Below are 24548 nucleotides of genomic sequence, written 5' to 3'. Positions count from 1 at the left end.
CCAGGAGGATACAGTGGTCAATGATATCAAAAGCCACAGAGATCAAGCCACCCAGAGTGGTTGGGGCAATCCAGCCGGATAGGCAGTATATAAATGATAAATTATTATTATTTTATTAATTAATTAATTAATTAATTATCAGAAGTAACAGGGTCACACTCCCATGTCCCTGTCATGATAAAGGTCCTCCATCAGGGCAACCAAGACTGATTCAGTTCCGAAACCAAGTCTGAACTCAGATGGTAGTGGATTTAGATAATCGTTCTATTCCAGGAATGCCTGTGGTTGCTCTCCATCACCCTGTAGTTGTTATACTCTGTTGGGTCTAGGGTTGGCTTTTTGAGGAGTAGATACACGGCTGCCTCTTTTAGGGCAGTGGGCACCACTCTTAACACACAAGGATGCACTTATCACACCTTTGACCCATCCAGTCACCCCAGCCCAGCTAGTTTTAATAAGCCAGGATGGACAAGGATCACTTCATGTGTCCTGTCCATATTCCCAGACCGCATCAATTGGAAATGATCTCACAACACCGAGCTCGATGTTGCATTGAACACCTGGTCAGGTACTCTCACAGTAGCAGCATCTAAATCACTGTAGAGCTGAGCAACTTTATCCTTGAAGTGTTTTGCTTGAAGTGGATACAGCTAGTTACTGTGTGCTCCAGAGATCCACTTCCTGGTCAGGAGTAAGCAACCTCCAGACCACACAGAACAGCTCTGCTGGGCGACTTCCCAAGGATGCAATGGAGGCAGTGAAATAGGATCTCTTTGCTGCCCTCACTGCCACATGGTAGGCCTGATTATGATCTTGAACAAATGCTCAGTTAGCTCCTAAGTGAGATTGTGCCTCTTATGCTCCAACCCTCTTCCAGTCTGCCTCATTGACCTCAACTCCTCCATGTACCAAGCTGTGAAACAGACCCCACAGGGCCAGAGAGGGTGCTCAGAAGTGATCATGTTAAAGGCCCTATGAGTCTCACCATTCCACAGTGGAACTAAGACCTCAACAGGAACACCCCCTCTGTCCACAGGGAAATTCCCCAGAGAAGTCAAGAATCCACCCAATTCCATCTGTTTCTGGTGGCAGACCATCCTAACTGGTCTCCCACCCTTGTAAGGGGGGACAGACATAGCAAGTCCAAACCTCACCAGGAAGTCATCTGACTATGACAATGGGGTGATAATCAAACACACACCATTTCCAGACCACCCCCTCCCCACGTGGATCAAAGGCTACTTCTGTGCATTGGACCAATAACTGTGAGACAGATTCAGGTAGGTTGCTGTGTTGGTCTGACACAGTCAAAATATATAAAAAAATTGTCCAGTAGCACCTTAGAGACCAACTAAGTTTGTTCTTGGTATAAGCTTTTGTGTGCATGCACACTTCTTCAGATACTGAGACAGGCCCATGGCTGCATCATGGACCTGAGGCATCATCAATGTGGATGTTGGAGTCGCCCAAAACCATTCAGTCCATGGTCTGTACCCTGCACACCCCTTGTCTTATGTCTGGTCTCCTTCCTCTCTTCCAGGCACTTGAATCTGAGTGTGCGACCAAAAACCTTGTCCACGCTGGTGAGAAGCGGAGTCCCTGAAGCTCTCCGGGGGGAGGTTTGGCAGCTGCTTGCTGGATGTCACAACAACGACCACCTGGTGGAGAAGTACCGGATCCTCATCACAAAGGTAGGCCAATGGAACTGTCTGTGTGTGGGGGGTGGGGAGAGAATGGCTTAGTCCGATAGATTTCTCTGCCTGACACGTTCATCTTTTTGGCACTGATGGCTTTCAGTCTGTTTCTGTGGAATCCTGGAGCCATCTCTGAAGGTTATTGGGGGCTCCTCAGTAAGATCACCAGTAACGGTGGATGCTTCCTTGAGAGGGCACTGACTCACTGCTGCTGCTCCCCTGTTAATGTGCAGCTGTGGCAGAGCTGTGAATGCATTCGAAGGCAGCAGTGGGGTTTGTTTATGTCATAACATTTATAGACTGCTTGACTGTAAAGAAAAAATGTTAAAGCGGCCCACAAAAGAATAAAACAGTTATCAGTAAAAACAGTTAAAAACAGCTATTTAAATCTTTCAAATAATAACTGAAATAACAAGTTAAAGGACTTGTCAGCATTCTGTGTGTCTGGATAGGCTTGCCTGAACAGAAATGTTTTCAGCAGGCACTAAAAAGTGTATAAGCGGTTCCACCTGGCTGATGTTAATAGTCAGGGAGTTTCAAGTGTGGAAACTGCCTTACCAAAAGACTCTCATAAGCGCAGAACGTGTATAATGTGGCACATGTAACAGTTCCGATTCCACAGATGGAAGAGGGGTTGGGACCAGGGGCACTGTTATGCAGTGGGTCCACTCCTTCCTCCTGGGCTGTGTCTAGAAAGTAGTGTTGAGGCAGGAGTGTTCAGACCCCTGGGCACTCACTTGGGCTCTGTCCTCTCCCCCATGCCTTTTAACATCTATATGAAGCTACTGGGCAAGATCATCAGGGGGGGTTGGGCTGGGTGTTCATCAGTATGCGGATGATATCTAGCTCTCCCTCTCTTTTAAATCAGAACCAGTGAAGGCGGTGAAAGTCCTATGTGAATGTCTGGAGGTGGGTGGAGGATGGTTAACGGATTGAGGTTGAATCTTGACAAGACAGAAGTACTATTTGGGGGGGATGGGGGAGAGCAGGTGTGGGGGACTCCCTGGTGCTGAATGGCATAACTGAGCCCATATAAGACCAGGTGCACAGCCTTGGAGTCATTTTGGACTCACAGCTGTCCATGGAGGTGCAGGTCAATTCTATGTCCAGGGCTGGCTGAGACCCTACCTACCTGTGCACTGTCTCGCCATAGTGGTACATGCTCTGGTTATCTCCTGGTTGGACTACAGCAACATGCTCTACGCGGGGCTACCTTTGACGGTGACTTGGAAACTACAACTAATCCAGAATGCAGCAGCTAGACTGGTTACTGGGAATGGCTGCCAGGAGCATATAACACCAGTCCTGAAAGACCTACATTGGCTCCCAGTATGTTTCCAAGCACAATTCAAAGTGTTAGTGCTGACCTTTAAAGCCCTAATTGACCTTGGCCCTGTATCCGTGAAGAAGCATCTCCACCCTCATCATTCAGCCCAGACACTCAGGTCCAGACACCTCCTAGGGTCTTCTGGCGGTTCCCTCACTGCAAGAAGTGAAGTTACAGTTGGCTGTGGTGCCCTCCCTGTGGAATGCCCTTCCATCAGATGTCAATGAGATAAAGAACTATACCACTTTTAGGGTATAGGTGGGTTTTTTAGGGATAGGTTTTTTAGGGAGGTGGGTGGTCATCTCAGTCTAAACCACTGAGCTCCTTGTGCTTGTCAATCAGAAGGTCAGTGGTTCGAATCCCCACGACGGGGTGAGCTCCCATTGCTCTGTCCAGCTTCTGCCAACCTAGCAGTTCAAAAGCATGTCAGTACAAGTAGATAAATAGGTACCGCTGCGGCAGGAAGGTAAACACGTTTCCGTGTGCTCTGGCTTCCCTCACGATATCCCATTGCACCAGAAGCGGTTTAGTCATGCTGGCTACATGACCCAGAAAGCTGTCTGCAGAGAAACGCCAGCTCCCTTGGCTTGAAGCGAAATGAGCGCTGCACCCCATGGTAGCCTCTGACATGACTTAACCGTCCAGGGTTCCTTTACCACTTTTAGAAGACATCTGAAGGCAGCTCTGTATTGGGAGGTTTTTAATGTTTGATGTTTTATTATGTTTTTATACGTGCTGGAAGCCCCAGAGTGGCTGGGGCAACCTAGTCAGATGGGTGGGGTATAAATAATATAATAAATCAATTAAGTGGTTAAGTGGGCATATATGTGGTAAAGTGAACTACAACCCTCATCAATCCCAGCCAGCATGTACCAGGGTTGGCAAAGGTTGGTCTGCAATCAGACGCATTTGTGGAAAATGGCTTTATTGAAAGTTGAGTGGAGCCTGCATTTTCAGAGGCAGAATATGCATGGAGTAGCAGATGCTGTGGGCAAAAGGCTGTTGCTTGCAAGTATCCCTGAAGCTTCCTGCAGCCCACCATAGGAAGCAGGATGTTGACTAGGTGCACCATTTGGTCTGCTGCGTCCTATGCTTTGTTCATGCCTAGCAGCCTCCTCCAACCTGGGCGATGCTAGTTGAGACTGAGGGGAGTTGTAGTCCAAAACATCTGGTTGGGGAAGGCTGCTGCCTAAGGTCATAATCTTGTGGTGAGGGGCTTGGGTGCATGGAAAAACTGTAGGTCACCACTCATTATGGTGCCAACCTTTGTAGAAACACAAATATGGCGTTACCAGTTAAAAAAATTGTTTCCTCCTTTCTTTTGTTGTTTAAACAACAGCCTCTGTTGCTTCTTTTTTACTGCCACCTGCTTGTATGTGCTCACTGAAAGTGTCAGTCAGCAAAATTAGCTCAGTGGGTTTTTTAAATGCAGCCTGTTTGTATTTATTTATAATGCATTGCATATATTATATTGCGTTAACTTCTGGCAGTGCTCTTTTCATCTTCGTTGTTCCTTATGAAAACATTTAGCCAAAGCCAATAAAAGTACAGTTGAATTGGGTCCTAGGTCTGTGACTTAATCCTTGGGGAAGAGTATTTGGGCAGATAGATGGTGGCCTGGTTTTGTGGAGGGCATCAAATTAGTATAATGGATGATGGATGCTATTATCTACCAGGTTGGGAACTGGGTGGGCAGAAATCTGGGTTTGCTCAGCAGAAGTAATTAAATCTGTTTGAAAAACTGCTGAGAAGATGGTGGTAATCTCACTGTTCTTTCCGTATTAAAACTGGTGCTAATCCATTTTCTTTATGTCTTACTACAGCCTTGCATTTAACAACTAACCTGGTAGCCTTAGATGACCAGGAATTTCATGCAGGCGAGTGAGTGGGCTAGAAGAGGAACAGACTCTTCCATCCCTCATCCACCAGCCTACTTGGTCTCCATGCTGGGAGTGTAAAAACTGTGATGCATTTGTCAGCGCAGCACTGTGGCAATGAGTTTTAATGTCAACAGACATTTGCAAGATGTATTCTGAGTCTAAATTTGTGGCAGTTGTGTGCCTTAAAGCCACCCACATTTCACGCTGGGGCTCTTGCCAGCTGTGCAGCACAGAAACCTGTCAAATGAATATGGTATTTGAGGTGGAATGAAAGAAGGAGACAGGTGCATGCAACCCCCCCCCCTTTTGTGGTAACTAGCATGGTAAAGGGTACCGAAGAAGCAGGAAATATAGGAAAGCTCTCCAGTTGGCGGCATGAGCCGCTTCTGCTAGGTTGCTTGGAAGAAGGTTGTGATGCAGCTTTGAAAGAAGAGCATGATTGTTTGGAAGGGGAAACAGTAATTGCATTCGGGTCCCAGGGAATCTGCCTGGCCTGCTCAGAACCAGACGGAGACAGTGTTACTCACCCACATGCTTGCATCATGGTATTAATGTGTGGGGTCTGCATAGGAGATTCACCTAATCTTCCTGTACCTGTTGATCCCACCTGTAAATCATGCTCTCCCCACCCCACAAGCACACATACTAGTGGAATGCCACAAACACAGAGTTCCGAACACCTAGTTTTCTTTACAAGGCACTGCTCCTTGCTTGCTGCTGGAGCTTATATGTTCTGTGCCAGACCTACATCTCCTTCCAGTTCCCTCAGGCCAAGTCCTGCCGTTGCTGTCTGCCTTTTGAGACTGGTGCAGTGGGACTTGCTGTCTGAATTGGCTCACAGTATTGATTTAGCTGCCTCCTAGAGCAGGCATAGGCAAACTCCGCTCTCCAGCTGTTTTTGGCCTACAACTCCCATGATCCCTAGCTAACAGGATCAGTGGTCAGGGATGATGGGAATTGCAGTCCCAAAACATCTGGAGGGCTGAGTTTGCCTATGCCTGTCCTAGATCTTCTTGATTGGGCCACCTGTTACGCTACCCACCAGCCTCTCCTCCCCTTTCTCCCAATAGCCACCATCAGTTTTCCAGATAATGTCATCTCCCAGGCAGGTGCTGGCCTCCAATCAGAATTCTGTCAAAAATGCCAGTTTTGATGGATTGGAGTTTGCTAGGCAGACAAGCAAGCAAGAAGTCTGGTTGCTGTGGTTCTGTTCTCTCCTGCCCAAAAGTAGATGATGCTCTCACATGCCTACTTTTTTTGCTATCCGAAAACAGCACCTCTCCACTCTTCTCCACCATCCTGAGTGTGCTTGATTTGCAGGAGATTTCTCTTTCTCTCCATGCTGTTGCTCTCCTGGTCTTGGTGGGGGACGGGACATCAGGAGGAGAACTGATTTTCTGCAGACTCATTTGCATTTTGAGTAACAATGCTCTCAGAATTTTGGGTGAGCTTGGTGTAGAATTTGCATTCACTTGGGAAACAGTGAATGCAGCCTGGGAAGGAAAAGAGATGCCACTGGCTTTCTGGATGCCAGCTTCCAATTCTTAGGAAGTTAAATAGCAACTTAAATAGCCCCTTTCAAAATCTTCAGGTTCCTGTCCCCCCAAATTTCGTGGCTTTAAAAACATAGGAAGAAGCTTCCTTTATAGTGTGTCAGACCAGGTTCTGCCTCCACAGGAGGCAGCGATGCTTCAGTTGCTGGAAACCACAGGAGGAGAGAGGGCTCTACTGCTCAAATCTTGCTTGCAGCATCTTGCTTCCAGCCATCTGGCTGGCCACTGTGAAAACAGAATGCTGAACTAGATGAGCCATTGTCCTGATCCACCAGGTTATTCTTATGTTCTTTATTTCAGTCTATCTCCATATTGTTTATGCTGACTGGCAGTGACTCTCCAGGGTTCCAGACACGGTTCTTTCCCAACTCTATCTGGTGATGCCTGGAATTGAACCTGCGACCATCTGCTTGCAAGCCAGATGCTTTGCCACTGAGCTATAGACCTTTTCCATCTTCTCTTGCCCCTGCTTTTAAAGGCTATATGCCTAGAAACCCAGAAGGATGTTGTAGAAGCCAAGATATGCACTTTCTAGCCTAGCTTGGTCCTCTGGGTCTCTCCCTTCTTTGAGAGGGTGGGGGCAAAGGACCAGGGTCTGATTTTTCTCCCTGGGAATTTTGATCTCTTGCTTTACTTTGATAGCCAGACCAGCATCCATCCTTCTGTCACTGTACATTTTTATTTTTAAACAGGCTGGATTTTGTGTGTTGTTTCTTTTTGGAGGCTGCACTGAGCCACAAATGGCTGTTTGGCTTCTCCTTCCGCATGAGTAGCTGCTCCACTGACCCAGCAAGCTGCTGCTTCAGCTTGTGCTGGCTCAGCAAAAGGGGAGCAACAAATGAGGAGATCCATAATGCAACCCTGATGGACTCGCCTAGTTTCCCTGGCAGGTTAATGAACTGCTGTCAGGCTTGGAGTTGAGAGGAGTCCTTTGGGCACATAAGAGGAGCCTGCAAAAGCAGACCAGTGGCCCATACAGCACAACCTCCCGTTTTCACAGTGGCCAGCCAGGTGTCTCTGGGAAACCAACAAGCAGGATTTGAGCACAGGAGCAATCCCTCTTCCTGTAGCTTCCGGTTGAGCTCTACAGAACAAAATAGAAACACTGAATGCATCAAATGTGGGAAGCCTCTTTCTGGTGGCACTCTGGCTATTTTCACTGGAGATGCTGAGTAAATGCAACTCCAAAAGGAGCTGGTGGAGTGTCTGAAAGGCCTGTCGGTTGGGATATCTCTGAAAACCAACTCCCTTTCTCAGCTAGGACTCAAAACCTTTGTTTCAGAACTTCGCCCTTGATGACTTTTGCCCCTCTGTCCTCACTGGTGGGTCTATGCCCCACATGGCAGAAGGCCCTTACGTTAACACATCCATCTGTGTTGGCAACAGCTGCTCCTGCTCTGGAGCCATTTCCCCAGCAGATGTCTCTGGAGCGAATAGAACTGGATGAAGTGAGAGCTGCTGCAGTAAATCTTCTGGCCCTTTTGCCTTTCCATTCAACTAGTTAGAAAGTTTTTCAGTAGAATACATATCCAGGCATGTGTCAAATAAATCTGGCTGTCATCTCACAACGGCAGAGATTGGGATTGGCACTTCGTCCCCCAACAGGCAGGTGGGTATTGTCCCAATAGCAGTGCTGACACCCATTTACAGAACTCTTTGTGAATGAAATCATTTCAGTTCTGGCTTCCATTCCTATCCCAGTACAGTTTAAACCACTGGTTATAGAATACAGTCGTACATCGGAAGTTGAACACCTTGCAAGTTGAACATTTTGGTTCCTGAACGCTGCAAACTCAGAAGTGATTGTTCCGGTTTGCGAACATTCTTTGGAACCCAAACATCCGACACAGGTTCCACGGCTTCCGATTGACTGCAGGAGTTTCCTGCGGCCAATTGGAAGCCATGCTTTGCGTTCCGAATGTTTTGGAAGTCAAACGGATTTCTGAAACGGATTCCATTTGACTTCTGAGGTAGGACTGTAGTAGAATTGTAGAGTTGGGAGGAACCCTGAGGGTCACCTAGTCCAAGCCCCTGGAATGCAGTAATCGCCACTAAAGAATCCCTGACAAGTGGCCATCCAGCCTCCCTTTTAAAACCTCCAGGGGAGGAAAGTCCACAGCCTTCCAAGACAGTCTGTTTCACTGTTGAACCATCAAAAAGTTCTTCCTAATGTTTAGTCACAATATGCTTTCCTGTCATTTGAATCCATTGATTTGGGTCCTGTCCCTTGGAGCAGAAGAAAACAGGCTTACTCCATCTTATGTGACAGCCCTTTAGATATTTGAAGATGGCTATCATATTTCCTCTCACTCTCCTGTTTTCCTAAACACACCCCACTCCCTCAACCCTTCCTCATAAGCAGGGCTGTCTTTCCAGGGGTGCAGGGCACCCAGGCATTGAATTCTGGGGAGGCCCTACCGCTGAAGCCGCCTAAGCTCTTAACTATCTACCTGTTACGAAAAAATAAGTAATTTTGATCAAGCTGACATTCAAAGCTGGCCTCCCCCCAACCGCTTTCTCCTCCCCAGAGTCCCGCCCTGCGCGGAGAGGCATTGCTCTCTCGCCCACCATCAGCATGGCTGCTGCGTCCCTCTTCTTCTCCTTCCTCCTCCTGGGGAGCTTTTAAAAGCGCATGGATGTAAAGCTGCGTGCCTTTGCGGAGCTCGGGCACCTGGTTCTTGAGGGGCGACAGCAGCAAGACTTGGAAGGGCAGGCCGCCACCATGGCCTTGCCTGCAACCACGGAGAAGTATATCTTGGGTGTAGATGTGGGCAGTCTAAATTTGGGGGCACTGGTCGGATCTTTACACCCCGGCGGCGCATATGCTAAAGACATCCCTGCTCATAAGGCTTGTTTTCCAGGACCTTTATTACCTATTTGTTTTTGTGTGTGAACCTGCTAGCCTCAATTTCGGCTGTTGTATGTGTCACTGAAGCAAGGTTGTGGCTTCTATGAGAAACATTTAAAGTTGTCTTTGTGTCCTGGCCTGTTCGGGATCCACAAGCCATAGTTTCCCCATTTGGACATAAGAGGAAACCATGGCTTAACTGTGGCTTCCTGGCTGGTTTATTCATTTGCACAAAGGAGTGAGCCTAAAGTGCCTAAATGCAGGTGCTTGAAGCTTATTTATATGGTGGCTTATTAAGCTAAGATTTGATCAAGGGATTGCAGCCAGTGTTTGCTTCTATAGAGACTTTGATGCTAGCCTCTGAGGGAAGTTCTTGCATAGTTCCTACTTATTGTAAGACAGATATTTTTCAGTTGTGTCTGCCCCATAATGTCCAGATCACTATCTTTTAGTGGCGATTTTGTATAGGACCTGTTAAGAGCATGGCAGAGCATAATTGCCAAGCTTAAACATCTCAGTGGGCATGGGAGTGTGCCAGCTGGGTTGGGTTCAGATGGTTTAAACCACGTGCAGAGTGTGTCTTGGGAGAGAGAGCATGCACTTTGGGATGTGTGCCGCATGCCGTCTGCCCCGCCCCCTCGCAGCCCACTCCCATGTGTCTAACTCAGAAGGGCATATTAGGATTTTTGCTGCACATCTTGGGTGAAGAAGGACAGCTTTGGGGGGAAAACAACAACTTAATGCCTTGGTGATCAGCCAAGGAAAGACGCGTTGCAAACCTGTAAGGGAACTGGACCTCTGAGCACATGATTACTCTTCGCACCTCCGAGAGCCCCTTCAGAAGAACGAAGCGGGTGGGCTTGGCTCCTGGCAGACTCAGCCGCGGCCCCTCTTTGCTAAAGGGCGGGGCGCTCCTCTTTGGAGATGAGGGGGCGCACCGGCGATCGAGCCGGGAAACGAGGGCGCGCGCGCCTTTGCTGCGGCTATCCGGGCGCGGAAGGGAGGCTCTTGGCTGCGGCTCTCCCCCCCCCCCCCCATCGTCGCCGCCGCCGCCTGGATCGTCTTCCTTTGTCCGCCCCCTCCCTCGCACCTGGTTCCTCCCCCTGCGCCGCGCAGGCTCTTCTACGGCCGGCAGCTGCTCTGCCTGGCTGGGCGCATCAAAAGCAGCCTCTGCCGCGTCCCTCTGCGTCTGCTCCCGGCGCTTGCTTCGCCTTTGTCCCTCTCGGCTGCAGGTAGGCAGGAGGGCAGCTCAGCCTAGCCCAGCCGTGGGGGAGGGGGAGGGACCCGCAGGCCGGACCCTCTCTTCCTCCTCCTCTTTCCTCACTCCTGCATCGACGGAGAGGTGCGGGATCCGGCGCGGCGGCGGCGCCCATTCTCCAGCCGGCTGCGGAGAGGCTAGCCGAAGTCCTGCAGCGTTGTGGGTGAGGAGGCCGGCTTGTACGCGTCCTGAAGCTATGGGAGGGGGGATGCTGTAAAGGCACCCCTCCCTCCTTTCCTTTTCATCTAGCACCCGCCCTCGCGTGGCTATTGCTGGATCTCCTCTCCCCCCCCCCCCCAATTGCACAAGCAAGCGAGCTTCCCTCCATCCCTTTTCTCTATCGCCCCCCCCCCTTTCCACGCATCTGTGCGTGGTGTGTTGCTGAGCTGCCAGCAGAGAGAGAGAGAGGAGGAGGAGGAGGAGGGGGCGGTGGCTGTGGAGGCTGCAGCCCAAAGAGCTGGTGTTTCCAGGAGGGAGCCACTGCGGACAATGCCCAGCAGCTCCAGGGAGCATCTGCATCCCTCTCCATCTCCTGTTTGGGCTTTGACAGGGTGGCACATGTGGCAGCCGCAATGACAGCAGAAGCAGCCAGGCAGCATCCACCATCAGTGGCGGCAGAGTGAGGGGGTTTCTGCCACCGACGCAAGATGAATGCCTCCCTCGATGGTAGCAACCACAGCAGCAGCAGGCCCTTCTGCCTCCTGGCTGCCGGCTATCCGGAGGCCTTGGACATCTGCCTGCTGGAGCTGATCGTCATTGTCTTCCTCACCGTCCTCATAATCTCGGGCAACATTGTGGTCATCTTCGTCTTCCACTGTGCGCCACTGCTGAACCACCACACGACAAGCTACTTCATCCAGACCATGGCCTACGCTGACCTCCTGGTGGGTGTGAGCTGCCTGGTGCCTTCACTCTCCTTGCTGCACTACCGGGTCACCTTCTTGCCAGAGTCTGTGATCTGCAAAGCCTTTGGCTACGTGGTCTCCGTGCTCAAGAGCGTCTCCATGACCTCCCTGGCCTGCATCAGCGTGGACAGGTACATTGCCATCACCAAGCCGCTGTCCTACAACACCCTGGTCACCCCCTGCCGCCTCCGGGTTTGCATCCTGTTCATCTGGCTGTACTCGGGCGCCGTGTTCCTCCCGGCTTTCTTTGACTGGGGAAAGCCCGGCTATCACGGGGATGTTTTCCAGTGGTGTGCTGACTCCTGGGACACCTGGGCCATCTTCACCCTCTTCATCATCGTCATGCTGTACGCGCCGGCAGCCTTCGTGGTCTGCTTCACCTATTTCAGCATCTTCCGCATTTGCCAGCAGCACACAAAAGAGATCAATGAGAGGCGCGTGCGGTTCAGCTCCCAAGAAGGGGAAGCGGCTGATTCCCAGCCATGCCCAGACAAGCGCTATGCCATGGTTCTCCTGCGCATCACCAGCGTCTTCTACATCCTCTGGCTCCCCTACATAATCTACTTCCTCCTGGAGAGCTCTTCCGTCTACCGCAACCGAGCAGCCTCCTTTCTGACCACCTGGCTTGCCATCAGCAACAGCTTCTGCAACTGTGTCATCTACAGCCTGTCCAACAGCGTCTTTCAGAAAGGCTTGAAGCGCCTCTCTGGCGCTGTTTGTGTCTCTTGCGCCAGGCACCGGGCGCCAAAGGAGTCCTCCGCCTCGAGGAGCAAAAGACCTTCGAATGGGTGTCATGCGTAAGATACAGATTGCTCCGGCAAAAAACAACAACAACAGAAAATAGATTAAAGATATTGCCAGGTTTGCAAAAATAACTAAAAAACTGACAAGAACACACAATTTTTCTCTGAGAAATGCTGCTGAAGAACTGGAGATTTCCACAAGCATGTCTGTTTTAGTGTTTCACTTTACAAATGTCCTTGTGTGAGGCGGGTTTGGTGACCTGGCACCTGTGTTTCCAAAACTGAGCGCTCCTCCTCCTCCTCCCCTTTCTCTCCTGTCTGGGAGTGCCTGCCAGTGCTGGGCATGCAAGACCTCCAGCAAAAGAGACATTTGTGTTCTTCCTTTAAAGCTTGGGCATTTTCGGAGAGCTTTGATCTTGCGTGTCAATGTGGGAATGTGTAAATGGTCTGATGGTATACTCCCTGATTATTTGCTTTTGTTTTTCTGTGCAAATGCCAAAGTATATTTCAGAATTCTTAACATAAGGGGCCAAATTATAGTCTCCCTGACTTACCCCCAACCCCATTTCCCCCATAGTCCTATAAACAAATAATGTAAACACTTGAACATTTGATTTTGTCGTGTGATACAGCCACACCACATGTGATTAATCAGTATTCTGACCTCCCCACCTCCCCTGATGCTTTTTCCAAAAACTTCTCATCCTGAGTGCCCTGTTAGAATGCTCATATGTGATTTACAGTACAGTGTTTGCATTTTTATTTTTAAAAAAATGTTTGTGTAGTAATTGGGATGACTTTGAAGCAGACAAAATTTAGCAGTTGAATAAAGTATTTTCTTTTTCTAAGTAAGTGGAGACAATATTTTGACCATATTTATTGCTCTGGATATGTAGGCAGCAGCTTGAGAATGGAACAAAGGCATTCTCATTAGAAACCAGTGTGTGCTCAATTTTTGTTGTTGTTTTGAGGGAATTTCTTTTTAAAAAACTTTATTTTTAAATATTGAATTTCTCTAATACTTTACATACAGCTTTAGTAGCACAACAAGAGTGAAGCATCAAGAAAGGTGCAATATTTTGGATTTCCAGTTCCTCCTGTTAGGGTAGGTGGGCTTGATATCTGTTCAAAAACCCCAGGAGCCAACTGCATTTCTGGTTTACCAAATGGAAACAGGAGTTGGGCTCAGTGAACTTGCCTGGGGTGTCCTGTATGCCCCCATTTGAGGAAAGCAGAGCAATCTCTAAGCAGATCAGTGTTCTGGGTACAACACTCCCTGTTGTCCCTATCACACCCCTGGCACTGCCTTGGCATGATAAGTTTCTTTTGAGGGAGAAATATACAGAAAGCACACTGCAAGTCATGATGGCTATAAAGTACATTTCTGATCACAATTCAAAGTGTTGGTGCTGACTTTTAAAGCCCTAAACGGCCTTGGCCCAGTATACCTGAAGGAGTGTCTCCATTCCCGTTGTTCAGCCCGGACACTGAGGTCCAGCGCTGAGGGCCTTCTGGTGGTTCCCTCCCTGCGAGAAGTGAGGTTACAGGGAACCAGGCAGAGGTCTTTCTCGGTGGTGGCACCTGCCCTGTGGAATGCCCTCCCATCAGATGTCAAGGAAATAAACAACCACCGTGGTACCTCTGGTTACGAACTTAATTTGTTCTGGAGGTCCATTCTTAACCTGAAACTGTTCTTAAGCTGAGGTACCACTTTAGCTAATGGGGCCTCCCGCTGCCGCCGCTGCGTCATTTCTATTCTCATCCTGAGGTAAAGTTCTTAACCTGAGGAACTACCGGGTTAGCGGAGTCTGTAACCCATAGTGTTTGTAACCCGAGGTACCACTGTATCTGACTTTTATAAGACAACTGAAGGCAGCCCTGTATTGGGAAGTTTATTATGTTTGATTGTTTATTGTGTTTTCAATATTCTGTTGGGAGCCACCCAGAGTGGCCGGGGAAACCCAGCCAGATGGGCAAGGTAATAATAATAATAATAATAATAATAATAATAATAATAGTTATTGTTATTGTTATTGTTATGAATCTCCCAGTTCAAAGCCAGTTGACCTTTGAATACCAGTTATCAGAGGGGAGCAAGAGAGCAGGAGGGCTGTTTTCATGCCTGCCTTGTGGGCTTCCTAAGAGGGCATTCCTTTGTCCACTGTTGGAAATGGCAATGTGGTGCTTTGGGTTGATTAATCAAGGCTCTCCTATTAATTTCTTTTCCTTGTCTAGTGGAGGGACAAGTAGGCGTGCAGAACCTTAACTCTCACTCTCTGGCTGCAGGTGACCTGCTCTCTTCCCCTCACTGGGATTACTGGTTATGCTCCCCACTTTTTCAAGCTTATCTTCTCCGGTCATATTTTGGTGAGTTTTAAAACAGAGACAGTGAACCTGTGGCCCAAGAAGCTGTCGGACTCCCATCAGCCTCACCCAGAGTGATCAGTGGTCAGGATGAGAGGGGTTTGTAGTCCAGCAGGATCTGAAAGGCCCCCTTTTTAAAAAAAAAAAACTTCTGAGAGAGCTGCCACTGGGACTTAGACCAGCTCCTATTGTCTGGAGCTAGTGGCTTTTTTGTTTGCATGCCTGATAGAGAACTTGTTTTTGTAGGTGCCTCCCCTGCAGCTGGGTCCAGACCAGTATTTCATATATTTTAGCCAGTGTGCTGTTTTTTTAGAGCTAGATGTAAATGCTGAAGCTGCTGCATGATGATATCTTCTGAAGAAGACGAGAACAGCTGTCTCGAAGTGAGTGTTCATCATGTTTGTGGGCTCTTTGCAGTCTGCTTCTTGATACAGACTTTCAATGAAGGCCTGCTTTTCCAGATGCCTAGGAGCAAGCTGCGGGAGGTACGGGAGGCGGTGGAGGACAGGGGTGTCTGGCATCCTCTGGTCCATGGGGTCACGAAGAGTCGGACACACCTGAACGACTAAACAACAACAACAAGAGCAGCAGCGGCCAGCCTGCACCCTCCAGACACTCCCATCATCCCTGACCATTGGCAGTGCTGTGTGGGGCTGGTTGGGAACTGTAGTCCAAACCCTGGTGAGTCCCACATTTGCTACCCCTGTTCTAAAGAGTGATCTTTGGATCAACTTTTTGGCTTCTTGGAGACACGCCTTTCTCTTGCATGCTGTGTGCACCCATCCACCCATTCTGTAGCTCTCTTTATTTCAGGAATGTGGGGAGGCTTTAAAGAACAGCAGGGGGTGGGTAGCAATTTCCTTTAAAGAGAAACCGCTTTTACCTCCTCAAACTAAGGGCACTGGTGTTGCCCATCAGCTGATGGGTGATGGGGGTGTGCCCTTCTCCAGCAGTGGAACCACTGGGAGCCCTCTGTAAGCTCCTGCTCCATCCTTTAAAGCCCTACCTTTACCTGCCCAATACCTTATGTCACTTATGATGGCAGCTGTATTTGTGAGTTCAACAGAATGACCTGGCTAGCCAAATGGGAAGGCTCTGGCAGCTCCGTTTCATCTGTGGGCCAGAAGTTCCTCTTGCTGGATTAAGCTGTGGCCAGACATAAGATCCTGTGTCTCTGACCTTCTGTCCCCAAATGAACTCGCCCATCTTTACTGTACTATAATGCTGTGGATTATGATAAATAGAAACTGTTGTATCATAACTCTTTTGCCACTGATCTAAGCTCCTGTGATGCCACAGAATGTTCACGAGTGTTTTGCAGTTTATTAAAGAGAGGGCCAGCTCAGAAAAAGTGTCTTTTTGATGGGAGGTAGACTTCAGCCAAACTGAAGAGGGGGCGGGGAGCCTTAAATAGCGTATTTAAGAAAGGCAGGAAGGCAGATCAGGAAGTGGCTGGAATGAGTAGTCTTGAGATGTGAGGTCACCCTAGGTAGCATAGAAGTAATTGGGACAACCTCATGACTGGTTCATTGGGCAAGACTGGATCTAGACACATCAGAGAAGCGTTTCAGTTAAACTCCTTGTAAACTTTGTATGACAAATCGGGTTGGCAAAAACCGAACTTCACAGTGCCATCTGGTGTCACAGTGTTATAATGCATATACAACACATATTAAAGTGCTTTTTCTTTGCTAATGTAGCTGAGTCCCCAAAGGTTGACCTGCTTCTGTGGGATCTTTAACATGTTACTCTTGTTTTGTCCACTGCTGCTGCTGCTGCTCCTACTACTACACATACTCTTCTTTTAGTTTGACCACACACACCCCCCTTGGAAAGTGTACTTTGCTTTTCTGCATTTGCTGTTTGATAGATTACACATCTCTAGCATCACTTCTCTTACTCTATTTATTTATTTCCTGAAATAATAATTATAATTATTATCAACATTTATTTATATAGCATCATCAATGCATATGGCTCCATACACAATTATAGTGAGAAATTCTGCTTTGAAGTGTGTACAGTCTAAAATCTTACATGCTGCTTGACTGAGCGGGGATGAGGGGAACAACCCTCAAAGTACACTTGGTAGTGTTTTATTTTTTATTTTATTTTTTTTAAAAATAATTTTTTATTAAGGTTTTAAACAAAGAAAAAAGAAAAAACAACACACAAAAAACAATACAAAATTTAACAATAAAAACACAAAACGTAACAATTAAAAACAAACTCTCTTTTTCATTCCCCATTTTAAATTACTTATTTTCTGGACTTCCTCATACCTCCCTCTTTTGTATTCCAATCCACATTATTTGTCCAGCAGTTTCTTTTCCACTTTTTTAAACCCAATCTTTAATTTAATAAAGTGTTAAAATATATAACTTCAACTTTTTTTAAAACCTAATCCTTGTTCCTAATGTCATATACCTTTAAATTTTTCCCTTTTATTATCAAATTTCCATTTCTTTAAACATCTTTAATCTTGATCTTTAATCTTAATCTGTCCTTAACTATAACCTGTACAGCTGGAAACCACTTATTTTCAATCCAACATCACTCTAACATTCTTTAATTTTGCAGTATTTCTGAAGATAGTCTTTGAATTTCTTCCAGTCTTCCTCCATCGACTCTTCTCCCTGGTCATGGATTCTGCCAGTCATTTCCGCCAATTCCATATAGTCCATAAGTTTCATCTGCCATTCCTCCAGTGTGGGAAGTTCTTGTGTCTTCCAATACTTTGCAATAAGTATTCTTGCTGCTGTTGTTGCATACATAAAGAAAGTTCTATCCTTTTTTAACACCATTTGGCCCACTATGCCCAGGAGAAAGGCCTCTGGTTTCTTGGGAAAGGTATACTTAAATACCTTTTTTAATTCATTATATATCTTTTCCCAGAAAGCCTTAATCTTTGGGCACGTCCACCAAAGGTGAAAAAATGTACCTTCAGTTTCTTTACATTTCCAACATTTGTTATCGGGCAAGTGATAAATTTTCGCAAGCTTGACTGGGGTTATGTACCACCTGTATATCATTTTCATAATATTCTCTCTTAAGGCATTACATGCCCTAAATTTCATACCTGTGGTCCATAACTGTTCCCAGTCAGCAAACATAATGTTATGTCCAACGTCTTGTGCCCATTTAATCATAGCCGATTTTACCGTTTCATCTTGAGTATTCCATTTCAGCAGCAAGTTATACATTCTTGACAAATTCTTAGTTTTGGGTTCTAACAATTCTGTTTCTAATTTGGATCTTTCCACCTGGTAGTGTTTTATATCAGCCTCCCCCAACCTGGTGTCTTCCTGATGTTTTATACTGCAACTCCCATCAGCTCCAACCAGTTTTTGTTCAGGTTACTCTGTTTTCAAAGCAACAGAATCCCTCCAACCTCTTCTGAATTACTTGAAAACTGTGAGCATGTTCCTTTCCCCTTCCATCAGCTTTCGTCAGTGCCAAGGGCCTCCCTGTAGAACATGCGGTCTGTTTTTTATTATCCTGTTCTGAAACCCATTTTTTTCAGGGCTGCTTGAACTCTACAATAAAATAACTTTAAAATCCTCTGCTCCAGGTGACCCAGATTCTGCACCAAGGAAAGCCAGATATTTTTGCTCGTGCAGAGTTGCTTGTTTTTATTTTGTGTAACTGATTCTGCAGTATTTGCTGTTTTAAATAACTCTGGGGCAGGAAGAAGGAGCCATTGAGGGTGTACAGTACTCAGGCCCCCTTGTCTTACTTAGCCCTCCCCCCAAAACTATTGCCCAAACACTCTCGTCTGCCTTGGCAGGAAGGAGGGCAGTTCTTTCTCTCTGACCCAGTTTGCATGTAGTACTAAACATAAGCATGGTTCAGTGCAGACAAGCACACATGAGAGTTCCCAGAGAGAATATGACAGCCCTCAAGCTGTTGCTTGACTGAAGAAATCTTACAGTTTTTAAAATGTGTGCATAGTTGCACACCCTTGAAATAACTGAGGACATGGCTACTTTCAGGGCTGCCTCCTCCCATCCTATCCTGCCTTTCTGCTTTGTTCAACTAGGATGGTCCTTTTTTGAGGTGTGATTGGCAGGAATGTGTGAAAAGGCTTTTTCTCTTGCAGTGATTAAGCTGTGGAAATCCTTGCCCTGAGATGGGCATCCACCTGGCTTCCTCTCTGATGGCGTCCTGATGCCTTTGGCCTGGCCATTTGCTGAAAGGTCTTACACCTTCTCTCCTCTCCTCTCTCTCTTGTTGTTGAACTGTTTTACTTTCAAGTGTCTTTTGAGAATTGTTTTATAAGTTAGTGGGGTTTAAAACTTTTCGTTGTTGTTGTTAGTCACCTTGGGTGCTCCAGCTTGAAAGGCAAAGGTGAGATATAAATGGATTTTAATGAATAAATCACGTGGAGGAAAAACCTAGTTCTGGAGAGCATCCCTTAGTTTTTGATGGTGCTCACCTGTATTGTCAGAGGCATTTTCAAAGAAGAACCCCATAGAAGTGGGGTTATTATTCTACGATGGCGCTTGCCATCTTGCCATTTTCACAAGCTGACAGTATTTTAAAATAATTTAAAACATTTAAAAGAGATGCTTCTGACTAGTTCGAATTGGGGGTGGGGCACCTTTTTAGTTGGCAAAATGGTTTCTTTAATCGATAAAATATGACAGAACTTGAGTAGGGTTGTCTTGTGGTACATGCAGGATAAATTACATGCAGAATGAATGTAGATGGAAAAGGTAAACAGCGTTTCTGTGTGCTCTGGTTTCCGTCACGGGATTCCATTGCACCAGAAGCGGCTTAGTCATGCTGGCCACATGACCCGGAAAGCTGTCTGTGGACAAACGCCGGCTCCCTCGGCCTGAAAGCGAGATGAACGTCGCAACCCCATAGTGGCCTCGACTGGACTTAACCATCCAGGGGTTCTTTACCTTTTTACCTTTACCTAGATGGAAAATCCATGGGGTCACAAAGAGTCGGACACGACGAAACAACTAAACAACAAGATGGAAAATGAAAATCCTTCAGTTGCTCTCACTTGCTATGTCTTTTTAAGTGGAAGAGGTCAGTTGGCTTGGGGGAAGCCACTCCCTTCATGACTGTTGAACTCTTCTGGAGGGAGGTGTTTTTGCAGAATCGACCAATTGGCAGGAAGTGGTCTGGGGACCTTTTATTTGGGGGGGGGAGGCCCCACCTCTTTCCGGAAGAGCCCAGTAGATATACTTACTGCCCCGGAGGGTGGGGCCTCTCCCAGGCTATCTGGCCAACTCCCCCTTGAGAGAAGGGGAGCCTTCCTGTTCTGGCTTGGATTGCTTTTGCCTCCTCAGGGCTGGATCTGGTGAATGACACAACCTTAATATGGCATTGGCCTTTTGTGCCATATCTAATTTAATTGCTTTGTTTTGGACATGTGGCTTTTGCAGACATATAAATGTGTTCTCAGATTGCTCTGCAGCCTGGGGGCTCACATTCCGCAGTGGGAGGCTTTTTAATATGCCAGTTATTAACTGTTCCTTGGCAGGCCTTCGAGAAGGAACATGCAGTGGCTGTGAAGGGTTCAGATGCAGTGAACTAGGACTCCCTAGAATAATTTTGATTCTGTCTGCTGACACTGAAGGAGTGAGCCAGACGTGAGTTCAGATTCCCCACTTCGCCATAGAGCTCAGTGCAGACACTGGGTCTCTCTATATGACTCCAACCAGGGCTGGGGAACCTGCTACCTTCTGTTGTTGCTGGACTCTGGTTCCCATCAGCCCCATCCAGCCCCATTCTCAGGGATGATGGATGCTGTTGCCCAGCAACACTTGCAGCTTCCCCACCCTCCACCCAAGTCAAACGGCCTGTGGGTGGGGAGTGTTTATACCACAGCACTAGTGCTCATGGCACTTTTGGAGGCACTATATGTAGGCAAGATTCCTGCTGTAATGAAAGAACTTGAGTCTATAGGAAATTTCCTCATGCTGAGTCATCCGGCCATTGGTTCATTTTGTCTTCACTGGCTGGCAACAGCTCTCCTGGGTTTCAGACTAGAATCTTTTCCCAATCTGAAGATGCCAGGGGTTTCACCTGGGACCTCTTCTGCATGCAGGCCATGTGCTGTGCCACTGAACAACGGCCCCTTCTACAAGCATACTCCCATAAGCTCTTCAAAAGAAATATGTGATGCAAATAAAACAAATGCTTAAAAGTTAAGGCTGCAGCAATGAGTTTAATCAGTGGTTCCAGATTTTCTGATCTAGGTCAGTTCCCATATTTTCCTTTTGTGGACCACTTGTAATTCACTGTGGGTCTCAGCAAACCTCCCTCATACCAGCACCTTTGTGAAAACCAGTTTTAGTATGTTATGAAAATCACAAGCCTTAGGCCAGGCCATTGACAAAAGAGTTGTTTTAGCTTGTTAATTCCTAGAGCAAAAATAGCACACAGCACCACTGCCATACTACTAAAATCTCAGGTCTTGCACCAGGGCCTCCTTGGTCCATTTAGCAAATTGTTTTCATCTGTGTTGTCAGGGGCACAGAATCAATTATTGACTCTTCTGCAGCTGTTCCTTGGGCTGCCTGAATGGAGGTTGTGAACCGCAGTAGGAGAACCCCTGACCTAGATTAACTTAAAATCCATTTTTAAAAAGAGATCTCTTTGTTAATCTGGCAGCAGATAAACATAAAATGGAAGTATTTTTTTAAGCTGCAAAGGCCACCACCAGAGGTTCTCCACACGCCCAATTTTGCCTTTTCATTCTAAGGTGTTACTGCTTCCTGGAACCTGTGGCCTTCCAGAAATTGCTATAGATCCAGTCTCCCACCATCTCCGCCCATTGAACATGCCAGCTACAGCCGATGGCAGGTGGGATTCTAGCAACACCTGGGAGTGGGCACGGGTTCCCCAGCCCTGCTCTGCGTCATGTGCAGGCATCACCACTTTTGGTGGCCAGGAGCTGCTTTGTAAAGGAGAACTGTGGAGGCTTGTAAGATTCTGCAGCAAGTGGTGGGATTGTGTTGCTGGAAAACTGGTTGGCTCAGGAATGGAAGCATCTTCAGATTTGGTGCTTGAGAGATCTGCTGGAGATCAGTGGGTTGTTTCTGAGGGAGCATCCTTATACCAGGGAACCTCTTCCATAAGGTGAGCCTAGGAGAGGAGCCAAGGCATGGATTCTTTGTTCTTCTTGGATTACATCGGGGATTCTGCAGATCTGAGTGCTGAACGCCACAGCTTGGAGCCTCCATGTTGATGCCTTGTGCTGTAAGCAGAGTCAGTCCCCTCAAAACGTCGGGGGAGAATCAGAATTGCAGCCTAGTTAAATAAAACGAGGGTTTAGTCATGTAAAGGAATGACAAATGCGAGCAGATAATGTATTTCTCTTTGTTCTCAGTTTTGTACATGTCATAAGTAATGACAGCTTGACAGAAACCAGCATTTTCATTTATGAGCTTATTTATTTTAGGGAAAATGGAAAGCGGAGGAGGGGTAGTGGAGAGGAGAATCAGGAGGTCCGGAATAAACCCTGGAACTAAGGAAGGCCAAAATTTCCAAAAGGAAGAGCTGCCTCAGTGTGTCGGCAGGAGCATTAAGGCAGTAAAAACAAACTTCTTTCAGTATATTTATAGTGCCAGTAGTTTTTCTGTGCTTAATCTTTTAGTGTTTGACAATAATTGTATGCCTTTGATCTTTCACTGTCCCTCGGTGCCCAGTTACTAAAAAGCAGGTGAGGGCTTCAACATTTCTGAACAACTTTTGTTATTTTGTTGGTTTTTTTGTCTCGAGCAGGAAACAACCTGACATGCAAGGGGGCTTGTTTTACAATGGGACCTGTGTTGATTGGCTGGAAAGCAACAGGTACCTTGCCTACAAAAATGCCTGTGTACTCTATCTAGCGTAAAGGTAAAGGGACCCCTGACCATTAGGTCCAGTCGTGACCAACTCTGGGGTTGCGCGCTCATCTCGCTCTATAGGTCGAGGGAGCCGGCGTTTGTCTGCAGACAGCTTCCGGGTCATGTGGCCAGCATGACTAAGCCGCTTCTGGCGAACCAGAGCACACACGGAAATGACGTTTACCTTCCCGCCGGAGCAGTCCCTATTTATCTACTTGCACTTAGACATGCTTTCGAACTGCTAGGTTGGCAGGAGCAGGGACCAAGCAACAGGAGCTCACCCCGTCGTAGGCATTCGAACCGCCGACCTTCTGATCGGCAAGTCCTAGGCTCTGTGGTTTAACCCACAGCGCCACCCGTGTCCCCTCTATCTAGCATTGGCATAGGCAAACTCGGCCCTCCAGATGTTTTGGGACTACAACTCCATCAATCCCCTGACCACTGGTCCTGTTAGCTAGGGATGATGGGAGTTGTAGTCCCAAAACATCTGAAGGGCCGAGTTTGCCTGTGCCTGATCTAGCAGGCTGCTTTGTGGGATTGGCAGTTAAGAACCTAAGAAGAGTTTGCTGCATTGGGCCAAAGGGGCCCCATCTAAATCCAACATCCTGTTTTGACAGTGGCCAACCACTATTAGGAAACCCACCTGAGTACAAGAGCAATATTCTCCCCTCCTGTGGTTTTCAGAAACTGGTACTGAGGAGCACCTGTCCCCCACACTCTGGGGGCGGAACAGAGACATCATGGGTGGCAGCCATTGGTAGCCCCCTCCTCCATGAATGTGTCTAACTGCCTGCACAGCACTTCTGCACCCTTTTAAAAAGCTTCAAGAAGGAAAACTGTGCTCTCCACGAATACATGCGCCTTCTTTTTCCCCCAATTTTTTTTATTGCTTTTCCAATTTTATAAGAAAAAAAACACTATAAAACACAACAAAAGAAAAAACATTACAGTACAAAAGAAAGACATAAAAAGAGTTATTTCTTCCAATACCCAAATTACCTTACATTGTTAATTGACTTCCTCGAATCCCCCCTAACTGAATTTCATTGTATCACCTTGTAACAGTTCTCCAAAATCATGTTTCTATTGAAATTGACTCCTTCCATTTACTATCCTCTTCTCTATTATTAGTATTCTAATCCTAATGTTATACAACACATTCTTAATCTAGTCCTAAGTGTATTTATTACTTTCAAGTGACTTCTAATTATCTTATATTACAATTTAAATTCTTTAAATTTCTTCCAATCTTCTTGTGTCTCCTCCTCTTTCTGGTCCCGGATTCTTCCAGTCAGGTCGGCCAGCTCCAAAAAGTCCAACATCTTCACCTGCCATTCATCTATTGTTGGTATTTCCAATTTTTGGCCAATAAAAGTCTTGCCGCTGTGGTGGCATACAAAAACAGCCTAACATCTTTTTTGGGTAGTTCTAATCCTATTATTCCAAGGAGAAAGGCTTCTGGTTTCTTGATAAATGTATTTTTCAACATTTTTTACAATTCATTATAAATTTTCCCCCAGAAGTCTTTCACCTTAGGACACGCCCACCACATATGGTAAAAGGTACCTTCTTTTTCTTTACATTTCCAACATCATTTGTATGATACATCTTTGCTAATTTCACTGGGGTTAAGTACCATCTATACATCGTTTTCATGATGAGGATGAGGATAATGATAATAATAATAATAATAATAATAATAATAATAATAATAATTTATTATTTATACCCCGCCCATCTGGCTGGGCTTCCCCAGCCACTCTGGGCGGCTTCCAAAAGAACATTAAAATACTGTGATACATCAAACATTAAAAGCTTCCCTAAACAGGGCTGCCTTCAGATGTCTTCTCAAAGTCTGGTAGTTGTTGTTCTCTTTGACATCTGGTGGGAGGGCGTTCCACAGGGAGGGCGCCACTACCGAGAAGGCCCTCTGCCTGGTTCCCTGTAACTTGGCTTCTCGCAGTGAGGGAACCACCAGAAGGCCCTCAGCGCTGGACCTCAGTGTCCGGGTAGAACGATGGGGGTGGAGACGCTCCTTCAGATATACTGGACCGAGGCCGTTTAGGGCTTTAAAGGTCAGCACCAACACTTTGAATTGTGTTTGGAAAGGTACTGGGAACCAATGTAGG

The 24548-nt window shown here is 46.9% G+C and overlaps 2 protein-coding genes across 5 annotated transcripts in view; both read left to right on the top strand.

Moving 5' to 3' along the window:
- The window catches only part of RABGAP1 (RAB GTPase activating protein 1), a 96126-nt gene that overhangs the window by 37981 nt on the left and 33597 nt on the right, over positions 1-24548 (top strand). For all 3 annotated transcript variants that reach the window (XM_080990851.1, XM_080990850.1, XM_080990852.1), the window contains one exon: positions 1541-1691. In XM_080990851.1, the coding sequence (XP_080846977.1) occupies positions 1541-1691 (151 nt within the window). The remainder of the gene's footprint in view (positions 1-1540; positions 1692-24548) is intronic.
- GPR21 (G protein-coupled receptor 21) lies at positions 1705-13060 on the top strand. 2 transcript variants are annotated; one of them, XM_080990991.1, is made up of 2 exons: positions 1705-8424; positions 11111-13060. In XM_080990991.1, exon 2 carries the CDS (start codon positions 11208-11210, stop codon positions 12264-12266), a length of 1059 nt encoding a protein of 352 aa, XP_080847117.1. In that variant the 5' UTR covers positions 1705-8424; positions 11111-11207; the 3' UTR covers positions 12267-13060. The 2 variants fall into 2 exon arrangements, with proteins under 2 accessions (XP_080847117.1, XP_080847116.1); XM_080990990.1 differs by lacking the exon at positions 1705-8424 and adding an exon at positions 8438-10723.

The sequence above is a fragment of the Podarcis pityusensis genome, assembly GCF_964106645.2.
Source record: "Podarcis pityusensis genome assembly, chromosome: Z".
Classification (NCBI taxonomy): Eukaryota; Metazoa; Chordata; class Lepidosauria; order Squamata; family Lacertidae; genus Podarcis; species Podarcis pityusensis.
Note: the sequence above shows the minus strand (reverse complement) of the source record. Positions and strands in the feature narration are given on the sequence as shown.

What these genes read in the sequence shown, in the direction of transcription:
- GPR21 (XM_080990991.1), top strand. Translation starts at nt 11,208, where the DNA reads ATGAATGCCTCCCTCGATGGTAGCAACCACAGCAGCAGCAGGCCCTTC.